Source organism: Colossoma macropomum, unplaced genomic scaffold (assembly GCF_904425465.1).
Source record: "Colossoma macropomum unplaced genomic scaffold, Colossoma_macropomum, whole genome shotgun sequence".
Classification (NCBI taxonomy): domain Eukaryota; kingdom Metazoa; phylum Chordata; class Actinopteri; order Characiformes; family Serrasalmidae; genus Colossoma; species Colossoma macropomum.
The window spans coordinates 8,243,499-8,265,591 of NW_023494788.1; the positions used below are offsets into that span (position 1 = coordinate 8,243,499).

The 22,093-nt window shown below is 39.3% G+C and overlaps 1 protein-coding gene across 1 annotated transcript; it reads left to right on the top strand.

Annotated features, from left to right (window-relative positions):
• The first annotated feature begins 223 nt into the window (after positions 1 to 223).
• Positions 224 to 20,798, top strand: btbd10a (BTB (POZ) domain containing 10a). Its single transcript, XM_036568232.1, has 9 exons — positions 224 to 369; positions 1,949 to 2,102; positions 11,258 to 11,457; positions 14,005 to 14,257; positions 14,485 to 14,587; positions 16,841 to 16,961; positions 18,387 to 18,584; positions 18,837 to 18,947; positions 19,571 to 20,798. The coding sequence occupies exons 2-9, from the start codon at positions 2,002 to 2,004 to the stop codon at positions 19,885 to 19,887; spliced, it is 1,404 nt and encodes a 467-aa protein (XP_036424125.1). The 5' UTR covers positions 224 to 369; positions 1,949 to 2,001; the 3' UTR covers positions 19,888 to 20,798.
• Positions 20,799 to 22,093: the final 1,295 nt, after the last annotated feature.

Consider the following 22,093-nt stretch of genomic DNA (forward strand, 5'->3'; position numbering starts at 1 on the left):
ATTACTCCAGGAAATAAAAGAGGTATAATTTACAACAAGATTGCCAGTATTATTTTTTTCATGTTAAAGTATTAAAGCTACAGTGGTCTTTAAAATATGAATGATGCGTTAATATATTAACGTGCAGCAATAATAAGCAGCTGATCGGTGCAAGTTTCTATGGTAACTCCCATCCATGGTTCACAATCTGCGCATGCGCCTTATTATAGCACCTTTGCCCCCCTTCCCCGGTCTGTTGACGACAGAGCCAACTGACTAGCTGTTGCTGGCGTTTCTGTTTGGTCAGACTGAAGTCGAAACATGAAACATTTTAGGCTGAATTAATTTTATAATTTAAGGCGTTGACCCTTCACCCGAAGTACTGGACTGGTGAGAACCCTCTGAAATGTTCTCCTTTTTTCGTTGAGCCGAACTAGCCAGCCAGCGCTACCTAGTTTAGCTAGGTTAGCTCGCTAGCGAGTAACTTTAGTTATTAGCAGTTATCTAACGGTCTGCTTTCGCTGCACGTTAACGTTTCTGCACAGTGTTGCTCGGTAGCTAATGTTGCTGTGTGTATAAAGCATATAGGTTACAGTGCTTTAATAGCTTTGTCTGCTTAAAATGAGCTAAATGGTTAGTTAGCTACACTAAACAGGAAGGATTTGTGGTTTGTGTGTGTCAGTTAACGTAAGCTGTGAGCAATGCAATTCAGTAGAATGCACAGCGGTATAAAAGTTGACTTAAGCTACCTTGTTAGGAAATGTATAGGCATGGCACCTACTATCAACACTGTTTCGTTTCCTTACAAAAAGTCGGTTACACAGCCACCCGTAAACTTTAGTCGTAGTGAACGTCTTGATAGTACTACTGAAATACAGACTTAAAGGGATATTCCACTCATGTTTCAAAATTTCAGTGTAATGCAGTGGATGAGTTGTAGACAAAGTCATTCAGAGTGGTTTATTGTGAAATGTTTCATTGTAGAGAAGCATAACTCACTTTCTTGAATTTCTTTATAATTGTGGTGATAGGAACCAGGGGTTGTAGAGTCTACAATGCAAACATAAGCATTTTATTTACTGTCCAAAACGACCAGTGAACCTGCATATCTCTTCTGAGATTTTACATGTAATGTTGATGATAACAAAATAGAAGGTTGTCATCCAGAACTACTTTACCATATGATAAAAAAGAAAGGGAAAAAGGATCTTAGCTTAAAAATATTCAAGCTATCATAAAACAATAGTGTAGATATCAGGCAGCGTCATTCATATCGTTCATAACCTGTATCATTCATAACCTGTTAATTTGTTAACTTTCTCTGATGTAGCTTTTACAGGCATTAAGCTCATAGACGTAGGGTTCCTGTCAACATTGTGAACAATTCGGACTCTGTACGTTTCTCTAGAATTTCATATCAAACCTCTCTGAATGACTTTGGTTGTATTCTAATTATTTAATTGTGCAGACACTGTGAAAAACTGCTGGAATTCCCCTGAAAATGTTTTTCATCATACCTCTGCACTTTTGGACATTTCTGAAGTATAAATACACAATATTTTGCTCAAAATGCATATAGGGTTTTAATTATACATTCAATGTACACTTCATTAGAAATCCCTTCCTTGTAGCTCCACCTTGCTGGTGTACAGTCACAGACTTTTGTCCATCTGTTGATGCCCAGTTTGTGTTAGCCGTCCTTTAGCCCTTAATTAATGATCAGCTTCAGCAGAGCACAGAGTCTGTATTTGTACACCTCAAGAAGTGATCATTGAGTGGAAGTACAAGGTAGGGCTTTCTAAGAAAGTGGATGCTGAGTGTATTACCTCTGTTTGTAAATTGTTGATTAACTTGCTATGTGTGTTTTGGAGATTTTGCTTTCTGAATAATTTCAAATAAGTGAAAGACCAATGGGAGGCCTTTGAATGCAGATGTATGTAGCTGACTAATTTTTATCTTTCATTGGTAGGGCATGCCAGTCGCTGACCCATCAACTGCAATAAGACAGTTTAATCTGGAACGATGGCTGCACGTCCCATCTCTTATGATAGCAACTCCAGCGACACCGAAAACTGTGAGCAGAGAACGAGTTGTCGCACTCGCCGAGTTTACAGACACTCAAGGTAGGAAGTCTGTGCAGCGCCAGCACTTGTTGCTGGTGTTCTAGAAAGTGGTGCTAGTGTACTACATGGAAATTAACAGTCATTGTATAGAGGTTTCAATTACGGACCAGTGCCACAAAAATGTAATTAATCTGAAGAAGGTAGTTCCCACAATCATGTGAAAAGGTAATGATGCTACACAGATTTCTGAGAATAACCAGTGGCATAACATTTTCATTAAATGTCAGCAAACACCATGATGAGTTTTTTTTTTATTCCTCAGCCATAGATTTCTTGAGGAAGGTCACTTGACAGTTTCAACTGAAATACTTCATTTGTCCAAGGCAGGGTTCTCATGTTTTAGGTTCTGTAATTTACTAGATGCAACTTATGGCAAAAACTTTATAATTCTAATAAATGAGTACTGGCAATAGAAATCACTAAACTGTACAGAAGAATTTGGTTCACAAGACCAGAAGTGAGAACCTCTATTCTAAGCTCAAATGCACTGTTAGTGATATTGTTAGAAATACATACGCTTACTTCAACATATTTATGTTTGGGTTTGATTTTTGTGTAGGATGTACCACTCTCTGTGTGGAGTCTGTCAGAACAGCAGATTTTATTCAGTTGTTGTGGCTGGTTTGATTAAGCTTTTGAGGAGCTAAATGTATTAACACCTGTTAGTAACAGAAGGAGCTGAAGATTAAGGTTGTGTGTGACTGGGACACATGTAGGGAATCTGTTGTTTGCCTTGAACCTTAAGACTAACACACTTTTGTTTTACCTACTACTTGTTTATAATACTTGCATATATTAAGACACCATGGCTAGAATTATAGAAACATATTCATCGTATATGCATTATTTTAAAAATGAACAAATATGCTTCAGTAGCAAATAACTGTCAGGTGTTTCTCTAAAAAAGAAAATGTTAAATGTTTATTAAAGTCTAGGTAGCACAATGGAATTAGTTCTATGTCTGACCAATCAGGTCACAGGCTCTGCATTTGTAGTGGCCAAAATGTGAAATGTAGTGGCCGGGGCAATAAGCAACTTAAGTTAACTTATGGATAATATTTTATCTCCTGCTATGCTACAGTCATGTATATTGTATGTAAATTATATTACTTGTACAATGTGCTGTGCTACAGCGTCATTTGGAAAATTGAGCAGCATTTTATATTGCAGATCTTTTGTTAAAAGGAAAGTGTGGTCTGTCAATTGAACTTTAGGAAATTGTCATATAAAAATAAGCCGTGTAATAATATGCTTGATTACTACACACATGAGCTTAAGTAAAACAGAGGGTGAATATGGGAAATGAAGACATTATGTGCTAAAAGCTCTTTCATTATACTTTTCCTTGTAAAACTCTTTCAAGGGCTTTCTTTGTGTCTTTTGAAACTGGATGTAATATACTTAAGCACCTTTCACACATGTACTTTCATATAGGAATTAACAGTATTTAAACAGAAAGGACTTAAGTGGAGCTCTCGAGGGCTACATTTTAAGGTTATCTCAAGGTCACTGATGAAAGATTCAGACCCCCTTATTCTACATTGTTCCTTATGCAGTACTGTGATATTTAAGTATAAATCATATTCTGTAACTTCGATGATTATTTTATGCATTTATCTTTAGGGGTTTTTCCCTGCATGGTTAACACAAAAGACAAGAAAATATTGATTTTGCCCAAGTCACAGCTCATTACACCATCATTGTTTTTTCTTTTGTCAAAGTGTTATTCTGCATCCTTCTAAACCTCTCTAAACATTAGTGGCGTAATCACATCCCAGTCATTTTTTCGCATAGTTGGAACTTTTTAGCAGCATCTCCTGGTCAGAGTTCTCTCCTTTTTTCATTGTTACATGTCCTACGTTTGTCATGTGGCATAGCTGGCTGATCTGAAAGGCTATCTCTCCATGATTTCCTTTGCAGAGTGATCAGAGCAGTGTGTTCAGGTGTTCATTTTGTGGCATGATTCCCTTGGTTTGTTATTGTGGTGTAAGCATGGGCAACAGTGCTTACCATCACATTTCGTGCAACATGTTATATGAAGTCAAATATGAGTAATGAAAGAAAATTTGGAACAGATCTGAACATTTAGACTACAGTGTCTCTCAAGACAAGCAGTTTGAATGGCATTTCAAACAACACACAAGTGTCATTTAGATTGCATTTGTAAAATAAAAAAAAATCACATGCCATGTGTGTTTTTTGGTAAGTTGTGCTCCAGTAAGTCTACTTGTGTTGAAATTAAAAAGCTTAAGTAGCGAGTACAATTTTGGCCGTTGCTAGTGTGCTTTGCAAACTGTTTAGTCTGTTCCAAACCATTGGTGCAGCATTATCAAGTGCACTATGTCAGAATTTGAAGAATAGCCATATACAACTTAGTTATTTCACAAGTACTAGTCTGTAATGTAGTATTCATGCTCTCTGAGCAAAATTGTAGTGTGCAAAACACCTATGGAGCGGCAGGAGTTTAAAAATGTGTCCTATTCCTACTGTGTTATGTTCGTAGTTGTTTTAGCAGTGCGAAATCTACATGCCGCATCCATCACTGACGGACTCACAAGTTTATGCTAACCAGCAGGGAAACACAATGATACTGGAATAATTTCAATTTTCATTTTAGTTTCATCATTTTGGACACACAATTGCTTTTAAAAAATGATCAGTTTCTGACTGATGTTTGTTGGCTAATATTATTATTTTTTTTTATTTTATTTAATTTTTTTATTAGCCCTTTTTTTTTCAATCCGAAGCTCATACTGTATGGGCTAAATGAACACCTGAAACATACTAGCGTGTTTCCACTACTTTTTTACCTGCGATATAAACAAACTTTATTTGCTCTTTTAATGAGCCAAACTGGCATTTTACATTTTTCAATTTTAAATCAGTTGCTTATTTAAATGACAGGCATCAAATAAAGCGCTGCATGATGCTGAAAGCAAGAGGTGACTGGCTTTTGAGCACAAGGAGTCATGCAGAATTATGCTACTGCATTTTTGTTCAGGTGTAGCAGCAGCATTTAAATAGAGGGCGAGTGCACTCACCGCACATTACTTACGTCATAAAACTGAAGCACAGATCTGCCAAAATAAAAAAAATAAATTGGCCGTTTTTGTGTTTTCTGTAAAAATCTGACAATTCTGGTCTTGGCCAATTTTGATTGTCCATCCCTGGTTTCTATTTGACCAATATTTTAAAGTTGATATTTGATATTTAAGTTGTATTTATTGGACTCAGAGGTTTGGAGTCACATTTCAAAAGTTTGAGATCATTGTTTTCAATAAAACAGTACTAAAACATGGGGAGAATGCATATAAATGTATAACATGATTCCAATATGACTACCTCTCTAGAACTGCACATATTTCAACCAGAGCTAAAAATGGTGGCATAATGACAGAGAAAGCCATATAACAATGATAATTAAGTTATAATAAAATGAACACGCAGAATGCCTCATATTTACATTTACATTTACATTTACATTTACATTTACATCTTATCCAGAGCGACTTACAAAAAGTGCTTTGTCTATCCAGAGGAAGTATCTTTGCTAGTTACCAATAGGTTAGAGAGAAAGCCAGTCCTGAGCTCAGATACTGCTAGAATCAGAGTCATTATAGACACCTAGAGAAAAAGGAACAAAGTTAAACACAGAGCAGTGCAATACAATACAATACATAAGTGCAGTACAATACTTTACAGTCAATACTTAATTCAGTGCTCATTTAAGTGCTGTATAAAGAGATGTGTCTTCAGTCTGCGTTTGAAGACAGCAAGAGACTCTGCTGTACGAACAGCCAGTGGGAGTTCATTCCACCACCTGGGTGCCAGCACAGAGAACAGTCTTGATGCTTGCCTTCCGCGCGCCTTGAAGGATGGCGGGTCAAGCCGAGCTGTACTCGAAGCTCTAAGGGCTCGTGGTACAGTTCGAGATCTCACCATTGCCATCAAGTAGGGAGGGGCTGGTCCAGTTTTGGCTTTGTAGGCAAGCATTAGGGTTTTAAATCTGATGTGTGCAGCTACAGGAAGCCAGTAGTCAGGCCTTGAGATGACCAGAGACTGCACTAGCACCTGGGTGGCCTCTCAGGTGAGAAAGGGTCGGATCCTCCGGATGTTGTACAGGAGAAATCTGCATGACCGAGTAAGGTTTGCAGTCTGAGTCGAGAACGATAACTGGCCATCCAGAACCACACCAAGACTTCTTGCCTCTACAGACGGGACAATCGGAGAGTTCTCAAATGTGATGGCAAGATCATGATGAGGACCTGTAGTTGCAGGGATGAATAGCAGCTCAGACTTGCTAGGATTGAGCTTCAGGTGGTGGGCTGCCATCCATGAAGAGATGTCAGACATTCATGCCGAGATCCAACTGGAAACCTGTGTGTCAGAGGGCGAGAAAGAAAGCATTAGTTGAGTGTCATCAGCATAACAGTGATAAGAGAAGCTGTGAGATGATATAACATTGCCAAGAGAGCTAGTGTAAAGAGAAAAGAGAAGAGGACCTAGCACCGAGCCTTGTGGGACACCAGTGGAGAGCCTGCATGGAGAGGATGTGGACCCTCTCCATGTTACCTGATAAGAGCGATCCGCCAGATAGGACTTGAACCACTTCCACGCAGAGCCAGTGATTCCAAGGTTGGTGAGGTTGATATTTAAAAGTGATTTAAAAGTGATTATCAAATCTAGATCAAGAAATTATATAATAAGTAAATAATTACAGTATGTTATTCATCATTTATTAACTTTTTGGTGTTCCCAAAAAGCTTATAGCACTTAGGATTTCAATCAACACTGTACAAGTCAAATAAAATAACAGCGGTTATTAATATGACAGGTGATTCCAAACTTTTGAACGCTGGTTTTTGATATAATGTTTTTGAAGTAGTGGTCCAAGATAAGGTATAAAAGACGCCTCCTTGTATTTAATAAGACATATAAAATGAAATAGATTTGCGTTAAAAATTCTTCTATGCACAAAAAATCTAATATATTTTTATATAAACGCTTATATGCTAATGTGCATAGCAGCCCTAGTTTTCTAAGCGAAGTGCCCACTGGGCTATTAGAGGAGCGAGCACGTTTTTTGTGTTTAATGGACATATTTTTAGGGCTCCGTCTACGTCAGCCCGGCTCCGTCTCCGTGTCACAGAGAGCAGCCATTCATACAGGCAGGCGCTGCTCCGGGTTAGCGTGCCACTGAGCGGCAGCAGAAGCACCGTGCCCGCCTCGCAGCAGCAGCAGCAGCAGCGCGAGCCTGCTCAGCCCGAGTGTGCTCGAAATATGCTGAAGTTTGAAAGGAATGCCCGAGGATGCTGAGCACGCGGGCAAGCCTGCGTGGTGTGAAGGCGCGAGAGTCCTGCGAGCCATCGTCCCTCAGCTGCTCCCGAGCTGCTGCTTCGGCTTTCGGTCACCGGGCGAGGCGGACGGGTAGGTGGACCGGGGGAACAAAGGAGAGAAAGAGGCGCTCGCGCGGTGTCCGATGAGAGCTCGCGCGCGTGCGTTTGTGGGTTTGTAAGCGTAGCTATGGAATGATTAGCTTCGAAAGGAGATGCATGGCTTCCACGTTAAATGAATTATTCTGTCGATGCCTCGTGTCCTTTTGTTTGAGCGATTGTAAAGCAGGTGCGGACTCTAACCTCAGTCGATCCGTTAAGCATTAAGAGTAGCAGACTCAGCGAGGGATGAATTATTGATGTGACTTTCTCTTTAAGTAACACAACGCGTTCTGTCCCCGTTAGAGCTCTAGAGGAACGAGTGCACGCAGAAAAGGGTCTTCATAACTCGAATCGTTTTCAGGACTAGCCGATGGGGCTCTCACTGAGTGTGACTTTGACACCTTGAGGGTGGGGAGCACAGCACCGCTCAGACCTGTAAGTAGTAACAATAGGGGGCAGCACAGCTCAGACTGCCAGGAGTCCTGAATGTAAGGATGTGTATAAGATACTCGACCTACATTAGATAAGGTGTAAAAATCTCTTGGATGTTTATGCCAGTTTTTCCAGGTCGAGTGAAAAAGGATATGCATACTTTAGTGTTTTCTTGCTTCCATCATACATGATTCAAACCTCCAGCTAATTCTAGCCCTGTACAGGGTTAAATGAGGTTAAATAAGCAGTGCAGATGAAATACAGGGCTACGATATGGAAACTGGTTTATGCTAGCTTTGTATAATGCTATAAAGTGTTTTAAGTAGAGGTGCTATACATGTTTACAGATTCAGTTCAGTTTTTAATCTTGAGGTCTCTTGAAGATTTGATTTGATTTTCATTATTTTATGTGTTCAAATTGTCTTGATTCTGTAGAGCTCTTATTATTTACTACTGCGTACCAGTTTATACAACTACAGATGCAAATTCTGTGATTTATAAGTGACTGGAAAAGAAAAAGCTCAGTCATCTGAGCCTGAGTGCCTGCACAGCAGAAGTCCCGCCCCTCCCTCCCCACTGTACTCTGATAGGATGCACTCAGATTTTTTACCGTTGACTGGTTTTCATGAAATACAGCAAATGAGAGCCACTCGGAAGAGACCAGTGATGCAGTATTAAATTTTGATACGATATTTTGAATGCTTTGAACGTTTTGTTAACATCAGCAAATTTTAGTGCACACTTTTTATTTAATTGCTGTTTAATATTTAATGGAATTTTATTAATAAAATATAAAATGTGCCATAATTTTTGCATAGGCCACAGTATATATATCCCCCCTCCAATGTGTTAAATTCAGCAAATAAAAAGTAATTGTAAAGGGGTTTGTATTTATTTTCACTTTGAAAACCAACGAATGGAACTCAGCCAGGGGTGCCCAAACTTTTCCACACGATTGTATATGTTGGTAATTACAGGGCAGGAGTTTGGGTGGTAGGCTTCTCTGTGTTGACCAATCACAACCAAGCTTGTACTTTGTTTAGAGACAAATTAATCACTCTCATAGCATCACTTTCAGATGTTCTACAGAAATGGTCTTTGCCGTTATGGATAGGCAGAACGTGTCCTATAACATGAAAGTTTATATACCACATGATGTTTTCAATTTCTAGCTGGTGTGGAGTTTATCAGTGCTCTGAGCAAAAGAAACTGGCTGATGTCCACGTGCTTGAGTTGGTTAATGGGGTCAGATGGCATTTGGCTGGTTCTGTAGTGCAAGGAAGCAGAAACCCAGGAATCTGGATGGGGTCAAAGACTTTCACTCAACTAATATGAGCACTATTTCCAGCCTATTCATCATTTATTCAACCAGCAGAAAATTTGGGCCCCCAAACGCTTGACTGGGTTCGTGGTAGGCTAGTGTTTGTGTGGGCCTGGAGAGAAACAAGCGGATGTCTCTCTCTGTGAGGATGACAAAGGGAAATGTTTTGAACTCCAGTCTCTATGCCAAAGCTATTCATCTTCACTCTGTGCTCTTGTGCCCTTGCCCCAAGGGCCAGCGTCATCATGTTGGGTAATGTGGTCCCAAAAGATGAAGACACATTTTATCAAAAAAGGATCTGCATTCCACTCAGAAGGTGTGATTGCTTTTAGAAGTGGTCCTAACTGATTCCCTAGTGAGAGTCTGTACTTGTTAATGTTGCACCATTTGCACATTGTCCATTGTTTGTTTAAAATGGTTAATTCTCACTGTCTGCAGCATTACTGAAGCAAAATCAGAATGGAATTCATCAATAACCTAATCAGTGTCATCACCCACCAAGGTTACATTGTCCATACCATAGTTATGAGTGCTCTCATGTCTAAGTACTTGTGTTTGTGTTGATTTTGCTTTTTTCCTAAAGTAGTTGAAGGGCATCTAACTGCATTGGCTTTGTCAATTTGGTTCAGTGACTTGGTCAAGGACACAGGGCTCAAGCTCATGACTTGTTAATTAATGGAAAGGTTCTCTGACCACTAAGCTACAACCATTCACCTTTGTATATAGATGTGCACAGTACTGTGCAGAAGTCAGGAGAATATCATTCATTTATGTAATTTGCAGTCAAAATTGGCATTAAGAACAAGGTATTATTTTTTTCTAGTGCTGTTTCTGAGGAGGTTAGATATAAGACAACCCTTTTGTATTAGGAAGGGCAAGTCCAAGAAAATAAGTGAAAAAACAGGGGTTTCCTGAACCGGAGTTTATAAAATTATTACGAGAAATAGAGAAAAATGGAATTCCTCATAAGATCTGGTAGACCACCAAAACTGGCACCATCAGATAAGCTGTACTTAACAGCTTCATATTTGAGAGCTAGGAGAAAATCAAGCTCCACTCTTGCTAAAGATTAAAAAACCCACAGCTGTTTCTCTCCTTCTACTGTGAAAAGACAACTCAACGCTGTGGGTCTGAAAGGATGTGTAGCGGTCAAGCCGTTACTGAGAAAAGGAAATAAACAGAAAAAGGAGAAAATATGTAAATCAAGCAAATAAGCTGCAGGTGTTCTGAGAACAATGGACTGACCACCCCAGGGTCTAGACTTTAACACCAATGAGTTTGTTTAAAATGACTTGAATTGTGAGAAGCAGAAAATGCAACCAGCTTCTAAGATTGAACTTTGGAGGTGTGGAAAAATATCCTTGCAGATTTCTTTGAAAAACTGAAAGCGAGTCTCCTAATAAGAATGGAAGCTGTAATATGGTAAACAGTGGATACACTTAATACTGAAAAAATACGTTTAGTTGTTGAGGCTTTTGTGTAAAATTAAATAACTGAACAGTGTTCAAAAAATTACATAGGAAGTGCTAATCATAGGCACATAAATACATTATGTTGAGGGTGCTCTATGGAGTGGGCTTCAAAAACTTGAAAAAAAGTGAATATCCATGGCACTCTTAAATGTAAGTTGGCTATAGACCCAAAATCTCTTAATGCCTCATGGCATGAGCTTTCATCGAGGAGAGTAGCGAATGTACAATGTTTCCTGACCTTTGCACAGAACTATAGATGTATATGTTTCGCATTATTTTGTTCTCGCCGTTGAGTTTTAGCCATTTTACAGCATTTGTTAAACTGCAGTAGTTCAGTTCAGTCTAGTTTACTGCAGACTGTTGCTGCGTATTCCAGACTGCAGCAATGCACTCAGTCACCCCGCTTCCTCATTACAGGTTAGTGTGCGCGTGCGTTTCCGCATGGTTCTGTCTGACTTCTGTCTCTTGTGCACCTGTGTCTGTGCGTTACTGCAGTAGTCAGCCCCGGGGTTCTCAGCTGGAGGCCGAGGCGGTGAGAATGAGTCACGGACATGGGGCCAGCAGTGGCCTGGAGCGCTGCAGGGAGAGGCGTCGCTCTGGAGACCGCTCCAGGGACTCATCCCACGAGAGAGCTGAGGGCCAGCTCACACCCTGCATCAGAAACGTTACCTCACCTACACGACAGCAGCTCAGCGGTGAGACAGGGACAACCAAATTCATCCTAAACATACTTGCCATCATGCCAAGCCATAATGTCTGTGCATGTGTTTTCAGGTGATAATGGTATGATGTCAAGATATCAACAACAACAATAAAAATAATAGCTAATTATTATTGTTGTTGTTGTTGTTATTATTGCTATTATTATTATTATTATTATTATTATTATTATCATTATTATTATTATTATTATTATTGTTAGTAATAGAAGTAGTCCTTACTGTTAATCTTAACTAACCAACCATCATGAGACAGTTTACAGCTTTATCTTCTTCATTGTTTATTTTTTGTACCTCCCCATTCAACTACAGTTCCAATTATTTTCTAGTCTAAAATAATATTTTATGCTGTATTTAAGGCTGATATAAAAGGCTGCAGTGATTATCGTGAGAGAGTACTGCCAGCAGCCCTTAGCAGCGCAGTTAGCGCTCTTGGTCTAAAATGCGCTTATTTTTGATTTTATAAGATCTATTTAAGCTGTTTATGCTCATGGTTAGTTTGCCTTGGGTGTTTTTTGTGATTTGTTGTTCAAGGCTTATCACAGGATCTACAGTATGGCAAAATGCATATCATGAGATAATGTCATACTGGTATTAATTTTATACCACTAATCTTCTATTATATAGATTAGGGCTGCAACAATATGTTGCATTATATTGCATCATTGTCTCGTAGCTAGCATGTTAAAATGGGACATTATAAAGCACTTGTTCTTTGCTTCTGTGCTGCTAATAAAACCGTCTGTTTGAATTAGGAAAACCCCTGCTCTGCCATTCTCAAATATTGTATGTTTATAACATTGAAATACTCTAATAAACTGTAAATAGAAACATTAACATAAGATACATTTTTAGGCTATTTTTTGCTATTTTGAGAAATGTATTAAATGGACACACCACTGTATTGTATCAAAACAAAATATGAATTCTGTATTGAGTAATCTGAATATGAGTTCTAACGCCCCACATATTTTAGAGCATAAATAAGTAACTTGAACTATTTGTGTTGTTTTGGCTCTGCACTCCAGCAGCACAAAATAATTACAGCCCTCTTTTATAAACAATCTTGCTATTTCAGGGAACTGTAAGTAATATGGAAATTGCCTTTGCAGTTGTTCCTTAGCCGGATGTTTTTGCATCATTGATTCATGCACAAGAGAGCTAATAAAAGTACTAGCCTTGATTCTGTATGTGACATCTGGAGTCTGCTGTTGATATCTTACAATATGAGGATCAAAGATGCCAGTAAAGCAGGCTCAAAAAACAGAGTACATCACTCAGAGATAATGCCAAAACATTAGCTGTACCAGCATCAGTTGTTTTTGAAACATACCAAGAATCATGAAGTTTTGAACTTGGCAAACAGTCTGGCAGATGGAGGTTCTGGGGATGGCAGAAGAATATTTTCAGTCATGACAAAAACCTGATCAGCATATCAAGAATGTTGTGCAGGATGTAAACGATTATTTGTCAGACTGAAAAGAAGGATTTATGATTTGCTAAAAAACGAAGTCTTTCTCAGTCTTATGGACAGATGGGAAGGAGATTAACCTGTACAAAGTGATTAATAATAATTACCCAAAGCATATCACCTCAGCTTTAAAACGTGCTGCAGTTGAACTGGCTCAATGATGACTGCTTGCAATAGAATGAAGTGTACGTACAGATCTTAACTAATCAGGAGTCTTTGTTTCAAAAGATGGAATGTTTTTTGGTAACACTATTTTGAGTAGTCCTTTGTAGATGATTAATAGTAACACATCAACAACATATCAGTGAAGTAGCAGTAGTGAAGCATCTAAATACATTGAGGTAAATACCTTAAGATGTACTGTTGATACGTTACATGAAGTAGATTAACTATGTTACTTCCATTACACAAAACCTAACCTTACCCAACCTTACCCAAAACCTAATCCAAACCCTGCCCCTAATCCTAACTTTAACCTTAAGCTTAACCCAAAACCTATTCCTAAACCTCACTCTGGCCCTAATCCTAACACTAACCTTAACCCCAACCCAAAAGCTAAGACAAACCCTCATCCTGACCCTATTTCTAACCCTTACCTTACCTAAAAGCGATTCCAGGTAAACTTACACTTACAGAATGGTGTCAGCAGCATGTCTATAACAGCTTGTTGAGGATGTTGAGATGGTCTGTATTACACCTGTTAAATGTTTAGTGACCTTTCAGGTAAAACATCTACAGTTATGTATTTGGACACTCCAAATAAAGTAAACAAACAACTGAATTCAGGAGATTATTAACTGAAGAAAAGACTTTGCAAAACAGGATTGAAAATGGCTACATTGCATGCCAAGCAAAGAATGTGGCTATAGGCAGTCAAGGATTTTAATCTGCTAGAGTACAGAGCTAAAGCAATAAACTATCCAATTACCATTGGACTACACTGTATAAGATACTCATTATTATTATTATTGTTATTATTATTAGATTTCTTGTTTTGTCATTGTTATTGTTATATGCATGAATGGTGGTTGCATTCTGACTTAAACTCACAGATCGAGACAGGGAAGTGGGCTCATGGTTGAGATCAGCAAGCCCCAGGCCTCAGAAGGGCTGCTCCTCCGGCTCTGTCTGTGGAGATTCCCACAGTAAATCTCATGGCTCGGACATGATTTATGTTTATGAAACTGCTAAGGAGGGCTCCCGCAGCATCAGGACTGCAGAGAGGGTCACCCTCATCGTCGACAACACACGCTTTGTTGTTGACCCTGCAATCTTCACAGCTCAGCCCAACACCATGCTGGGCAGGTGAGAATGATGATTTTTTTTTTTTTCATTTGTAATGTTGGTATTTGTGTTTGTCGTGTATCTTTCTAATCTAGAAGGCTTAAGGGAAATATGAGTGATACATTAGTGCTTGTACAGGACCCTGTTGTAAATGAGGCTTGTGTTCTCAATTGGATCTTTATTCGTTTAATAAGTTTATTTTGAGTGGAATTGAAAAAAAACTGAAATAGCAACAATGTGTTTGGCAGAATGTTTGGAGCTGGGAGGGAGTATAACTTCACACGGCCCAATGAGAAGGGGGAGTACGAAGTCGCGGAGGGCATCAGCTCTACCGTATTCCGAGCCATTCTGGTGAGTGCACTTTGCTTCAGAAATCTTTGTCTTTATTGAGGTTTAAATATCCTGCTCAGACTGTGTTTACAGTATATTGATTAAGTGTTGGATTAGACTGCAGTATCACAATCTTCATGACTTCAGCATATAGCGACTCTTTTTCAAGCTCATTGCAGTGATTCACAGCGTTTTAAAAGGAAAGAGGGAGAATCAGCAAAGTGTGCTGCTGCTTTAGTTTGGCCAAGATTCAGGCAGAGTGTCTGGTGTTAAGGCCTGTTGATGTCCAGGGATAACTCATGCTTACTCTTTGTGTTAAATGGGCTCTCTCCTTTTGGTGTGGTCTCTGTCCAGGTCCTTTTTGTTTTCCAGCAGAATCAGAAATCATAGTGCCTTTTTCCCTCTGTACTGAGGTATTTTTGAGTGAAACAAAGTATCAGGGAGGGTCTCTGAGCTATTATCTCTTATTAGGTGGTGGTGATGGTGGTGGTAGTGGGAAGTGGAGGTGGAGCAGGATTATTAGTTAATAATTTCCCCGCATGCTGGTGTGCAGTGATGTAATCAAAACTCAGATGTTTTAGAGATAGGTAGAATAAAATTTTTAATTAAAGATTACAGGAAAACGATAATTTTGTCTGTGATATATGATGAATTGTGCTTGATGTGAGCAGGGACATGGACTAACAAGGTTAAAAAGGGCAATAGTTGACTTTAATAGTTGTGTTAATGTTAATGTTTTTCAAGCCAACTTACTGTTCTTCATTTTCCTCTTATTATTATTGTTCATTCACAGCAACAACCTAGCAGCATGTTAAGAACTACATGGGATAGCATTGCATTGGCTTAGCAACACCTTAGCAACAACCTGAGATAGCAAAGGAATCACCAAGCAACACCTTAGCAGTTACTTGGAATAGCATAGCAATGGCCTAGCAACATCTTAGCAACCACCTGTGGTAACAGAGCAGTTGCCTAGCAACCCCTTAGCAGCCACCTGGAATACCATAGCAACGGCCTAGCAACACCTTGGCAACCACCTGGAATACCATAGCAGTGGCATAACGCCTTGACAAACACCAAGCAACACCCTAATTACAAGCTGGAGTACCATACCAACCTTGTAGCAACACCTTAGCAACTACCTAGAATTGTTAAATAAACCCAGTTAAGTAATCAGAAATAATCAACAGTGTTCTGCAGCTGCTTTAACCTATGAAGCAAGTTTGTTCATGAACTTTCCCTTTCTGGTTTGTGCTGTTATTGGGCAGCTCTAGCAGTGAGAGGTTTGTCTGTTCATGAAGCTTCTGGAGTGCTCGCTGGTGCTGAACTTGACAAAGTGGCTTTGAACATGATCTGTTGTCAAATGGGACATGCAGTTGTAGTTACTTTTTAAGCCTCAGTGACATTTTGTATTCAGTATTTGCAAAATCGTGCTTATTAAAATCATATTTATATAGTGTATAATATTTGAACTTGTGTGAGAAGTCGGCTAGGCCAGACGAGACTAAATCTGTCATGTTGAGGGTTGTTTTGTTTTGTTTTGTTTTGTTTTGGGGTTTTTTTGAAAGGGGAAGTGCAGCACAGATAATCAGTGTAGCGTTATGCAACGCCTCTTTTCGAGGATAAGCTACTAATACGGCACAGCGTGCTGCTGTTTTCATTTCTGTGCTAGCTTGATCCCTCCGTTTGCTCTAGCCTCCAGAGACGCACAGCAAGAGAAAAAGGTAAACCGCTCCCTCACTTCCTCGTTTAGCTATGTGCTCGTTTGTTGTCTTTGAATAGTAAAAGGAAAATCTGTTGGAGGCCGTTTCCTGGATATTAATAAGAAATTGTTTAAGCTGCAGCGAGCTGTGTTGGGAACTAGATTAGGGAGAATTGTCATATGCCAACACTGTAGCAGGTCTGGCTCCCTTCTAAGTCCTTTGCTTTTATTCTGAGCATTTCCAACATGAAGCTCAGGGCAGTAGAAAACGAGGATGCGCTGAGCGCTTGGAGAAACGCTCGAGCCCCACTTTGCAGAACCACTCAGCCCCTTTTGAGCTCCTATTTTGTAGGGAATGTTGCACTCCATATTGTTTGTGCATTCGAGTGCTTTCCATTTGGCAGGTTTAGAATGCATCAGTGTGCATGAGGGGAGGGGGCAGCGTTGTGTAGCTGACGAACCATTTGCTGCGCTCCGCTGTGTGTCTATTTGTGTATGTGTGTGCAGTACCGCTGCAGTAATGGCTGCCCGCTTGTTTTCCCCCTGCGTCTTTCTCTCTTTTTACATGGCAGGATTACTACAAATCAGGGATAATCCGCTGCCCTGATGGGATCTCCATTCCCGAGCTGAGGGAGGCATGTGACTACCTCTGCATCTCCTTCGACTACAGCACCATCAAGTGCAGGGACCTGAGTGAGTATTCGTTAACATGCATTGAAATTCAAGCTGTCTGCCTGAGTGGAAAAGGACTCGTCAGGAGTGTAGATTGCCGGATGCTAGACAGATTGAGTCATTAGTGCTGTGTCTTGGATGTCTGCATCCAATGGATGACTCCTGGAGAGAATGGAAATAGGTCAATAGTTTCTGGTGTGCCTGTCAGATATGGGTCACTGGCCGCAATGGCTATTGATTGAATTGTCTTCGGTGTTAATTTATGCCTGCTTCTGACCTTTCATTTTGCATGTCAGCACATGTTACTGAGAGAAATCCTTTCTCTGTCTCTGGGCGAAAATGCTAGCAATATGCATGCATATTGGTAAACACAAACAACTGAATTACATAATATGTAGTGCCTCCATTGGAATAATCAGCTGCGAATGGCACACTTTTAGAGTACTTGCAACTGTAATTACTGTGCTTTAGTATATTCATCAATTATATGTAGTGCTGTGCAAAAGGCAGAGACCACCTTTTCATTTTTTTAATCGGAGCAAGTTACTCATATTTCAGCATCAGGAAAAAAACAGAAAATGACAGAAGCCTCAACAAATAAATATAATATCAGTTTTCTCAGTATTAGTGTGTCCACTCTTTGCCTTTATTACATATATTTATATTTTTCTGCGCCTCCAAAGTTCAGTTTTAGAAGTCGGTTGCATTTTCTGTATGTAAGATGTAAGTAATACCAAACTCGTTTAATGATGCTGAGGTCTGGACTCTGGGGTGGTCAGTCCATTGTTCTGAGAACACCAATATCTTCATTGTTTGATCAGAAAATGTTCTCTTTTTGTCAGCTACACATCCTTTCAGACCCATAGTGATGAGTTGTGGAAGGATGGACAGAAACAATGGTGGATTTTTTTTTTCAGAGCTAAAGCAAGAGTGTAGCTATAATTTTCTCCTCTCAACAATGAAAGTACTGATGGTGATAGTTTTGGTAGTCCGCCAGGTCTTGCACAGTTGTTAGGAGTTCAAATTTCTCTGTATCTTTTAATAACCTTCTCAGAAATATCTCTTAAGAAATTAATAATTTGTACTCTGTGGTCATTGGTTTGGCTGGAAATTAATTAAATGAAAGGTGGTCTCTGAATTTTGCACAGTACTGTACTGTATAGTATATAATAACACATGCACACAGTATGTTTATTACATTGCTACTGTATTAGATTACAATATATCATTATTTACAGTATAAAATAATAATGTAATAATAATCTAATCTAATAAATATAATTTTTGCTACCATAATTGTAGATTAATGTCTGTTATTTTCTGTGTTCTTTAATTGCTATTTTATATTGAGCAGCACCAGATTCTGGTGCATAATATGTAGTGCTAACTGACGAGCAGTTTAAACTGGGATATTTAAAGATGTTTGTTCTATTTTGTCTTGAATAGGCGCACTCATGCACGAGCTATCCAACGACGGTGCACGAAGGCAGTTTGAGTCATACCTGGAGGAGATGGTGCTGCCGCTAATGGTGGCCAGCGCCCAGAGTGGAGAGAGGGAGTGCCATGTTGTGGTGCTGACCGATGATGATGTGGTGGACTGGGATGAAGAGTACCCGCCGCAGATGGGCGAGGAGTACTCTCAGAGTAAGTGCTGTTATCAGTGTGGTGTTATTTATATTCCTTTCATAGAGGGTTTAAATATAGAGCCAAAGGGCAATTTTCAGATGAAACTAAAATGAAATGGAAAGAAAGTTGTAATTGCAACAAACAGCAATGAAACCAGCTGTGTTTATTGTATTTAGAATTAATCTCAGCTTTAAACTGAAAAATGTATGTTGTCATCATGGTGAATACACATATGACCAATTTTCATTTTTTTCTCTTCTGTTTTTGTAGTTATCTACAGCACAAAACTGTATCGGTTCTTCAAATACATCGAGAATCGAGATGTAGCCAAGTCCGTTTTAAAGGAGAGAGGACTGAAGAAAATCAGATTAGGCATTGAAGGTAGGAGATTGGGTTACGGGATGAGTGATAATGGTTCTTACCACACAATTCTAATTTACTTACCAGCATATTGTTCAAATTGAATGCATGCCTTTCTGAATGTTTTTTCAAATGCTCTTTTACAGTGCATTCCAACCCTGGGACTTAGAGTACCTTGGCTCTGCTCATTTTAGTGTTCTGCTCCAAAACACCATACTTTAAGTCAATAAGGGCTTATAATTAAAAGCTATATTTGACTGATCAGTTTTCGTGGAAAAGCATCAAGGAAAACACCCAAATATGCAGGGCAGGGGATTTCCTGGACCAGGGTTGGGAAACTTTTTAACTACATTATCACTACATTTAAAATAAGTGATGAGGATTTCAGAATCACATCGGTATTGGGAGATATTTGCTTTGAATAATATTTTTATAACTCTCTACAAATAAATGTTACATTTCTCTGTAATGCTAACCCAGGTGTATGTATTCCAAATTTCTACAATTTGTCAGTATTACCCTATTGGTATCAGCAGATGAAATGGCCCATAATTTCTATATCGATGCATCCCTAATTAAAATTGTTAGAGCTCATTCTTTTCTGCAGTAGTATAAACTGTGCATGTGGTCCTCCACCCTCTCAGGTTATCCAACCTACAAAGAGAAAGTGAAGAAACGTCCCGGCGGTCGGCCTGAGGTCATCTATAACTACGTGCAGAGGCCCTTCATCCGCATGTCCTGGGAAAAAGAAGAGGGCAAGAGCCGCCATGTAGACTTCCAGTGTGTGAAGAGCAAATCCATCACCAACCTGGCAGCTGCCGCTGCAGACATCCCTCAGGATCAGCTGGTGGTCATGCACCCCGGGCCTCAGGTGGATGAACTGGACATCCTCCCCAACCACCAGCCCCAGCCAAGCCACCACTACGATCCTGATCCGGACGCACCATCCCCGGCAGTCTGACCCACGCCCCCCCACTGACCCAATCCCACCCCAGCACACACAAATCACTGCAGTGAGGAGCCACCCCAGACGGGCAGCCAAAACCACATTGCCTTTCTGACCCTCTCTTCTGCCTTACGAGTCTCAGAGACCAGTCTGCTGCCGCAGCAGAGGAGCAGAGGGCACACAGTATGATTCTCGTTGGTTTGGTTTCTAGAGCAAAAGATGTTTTTGTTTTAATGAAAATGAAATCCACCACCCACCTCCCTCAAGGGAAAACCAGAAACATAGCCAGTAATTGCTCTTTGGATATGTTTAAAGAGGAACAGCACCTCATAGAGAATGACTCTGATTATTTATTCTTGATCATGCCACTTGTTCACCACAGAGCAAGCTACTGCAGCTAGATTGTCAGACTGTCTAAAATGATGCAAGCACACATGGCACCTGAAAACAATGCTTCATAAAAGCACCAGAATGTCACAAGTGCAGCACAATCATATCTCAAGTAGATAACTGAAATAGCAATAGTCCTGACATTTCAAATTTGCCACAAAGTGGTCTGTCTGGTCGAAATCCAGTGATCCCCAGTCTTCCATAGGAAAGGCAAAGGCCTGGAGCTGGGCCCAAGATTACAGCATAACCAATCCAGTAACTGTTGTCCAAGGTGGTAACAGTTACTGCTCAAGCTGATGAATTATGCATTGGGATCTGAAATTATCACTGGATGAGGAAGGTGACCGCTGCTTTAATTGCTTTATTTCATGATGATGGTTGTGGCGCTTTGTTGCTGTTGTTGTAAGACTAAGATGGTGGTACAACGGAGCCTGAGCCACTATCGTGGTGCACCTGTGGAGCCTCACTGTGATGCATGGCCTCTGAGTAATGTAAAAGTACACAAGTGATGTCACAACCTTTTATTGTACTGTTCTTCTTTTGTAGCAGCAGTGGGATGCCACTGCTCCAAAGAAGACTTTGTTCTGAGTAGCATTTGTTGTTTTATAGCTTAAAAGATGTTATTTTAATAAAGGTATTTAAATCTGATTGCTTCAGTTCATTAAATGCAATAGTAAACAGCACATTAGCTTTAATGTTAACATTGCTAGTACGTACATTACTATGCGAAAGTCAGAGACCACCCTATTTTTATTTAATTTCCAGTCAAAACAGAAAGGAGAAATAAATTAAAACACAAATTTTCAAAACTGGACTTTTAAACTTTTTATAAAAGGTACAGACAAAATGGGACTCCTAAAATTAGGACTACTGATTCCTCTTGCAAGACCTTGTAGACCACCAGAATTGTCCTCAAAACTGACCACCCCAGAGTCCAGACCTCAGCATCACTGAATCTGTAAGATTACTTGGATCGTGAAAAGCAGAAAATGCAACTAACGTCTAGGACTGAACTTCGCAGGTGTGGAAAAACGTCCCTGCACATGTCTTTGAAAAACTAAAAGCAGGTAGCCTGAAAAGAATGGAAACTGTTATAAAGACAAAGGGTCAACACACTATTTACAGATAAAATTGATATGTAGTTATTGGGGCTTCTGTGTAATTTTCTGTTACATGTTTTCTGAGGTTTTTGGTTTTTTTCCTCATCATCCCAAAAATGTATAATGTAATGGCAATTGTGACAGGAACAAATGAAAGGTGCACTCTTGCACAATACTGTGTATGAAATATATATATATATATATATATATATATATATATTTATATTTCATATATATATATATATATATAATGTATATAGCTGTTGTCGAAAGAAAACCTTGTATCTCCAAAATAGGTTTTTTTTTCATTTTCCTATAAAGTTACTATTTTACTTTTAATGTAACTCAATGGAACCAGACGTCTTTCCAAGTCATTTTGGGCCGTTTCTTTTGGTCCATTCATCATGAAATGTACACACAATGTAAAGAACAACAGGTATTTTCAAATTATATCAAAAACTGAAAAACCACAAAAATGGAAATACGAGGTTTTCTTCTGACAGCAGGTATATAATATATATATAATATATATATATATATATATATATATATATATATATATCTCGATGTTGTCAGAAGAAAACCTCGTATCTCCAAAATATTAATTTTACAGGAGAAGGAAAAACCTACTCTACTTTTAGTGCAAGTCAATGGAACCCAATGTTTTTCCAGGTCATTCTGGGTCGTTTCTTTTGATCCATTCTTCATGAATTTGCACAGTATAAAGGGTA

Coding starts and splice junctions, on each gene's coding strand:
- btbd10a (XM_036568232.1), top strand. CDS start 2,002: ATGGCTGCACGTCCCATCTCTTATGATAGCAACTCCAGCGACACCGAA. Junction 14,588..16,840: donor CCGTATTCCGAGCCATTCTG/GTGAGTGCACTT, acceptor TTTACATGGCAG/GATTACTACAAATCAGGGAT. Junction 18,585..18,836: donor GGGCGAGGAGTACTCTCAGA/GTAAGTGCTGTT, acceptor CTGTTTTTGTAG/TTATCTACAGCACAAAACTG.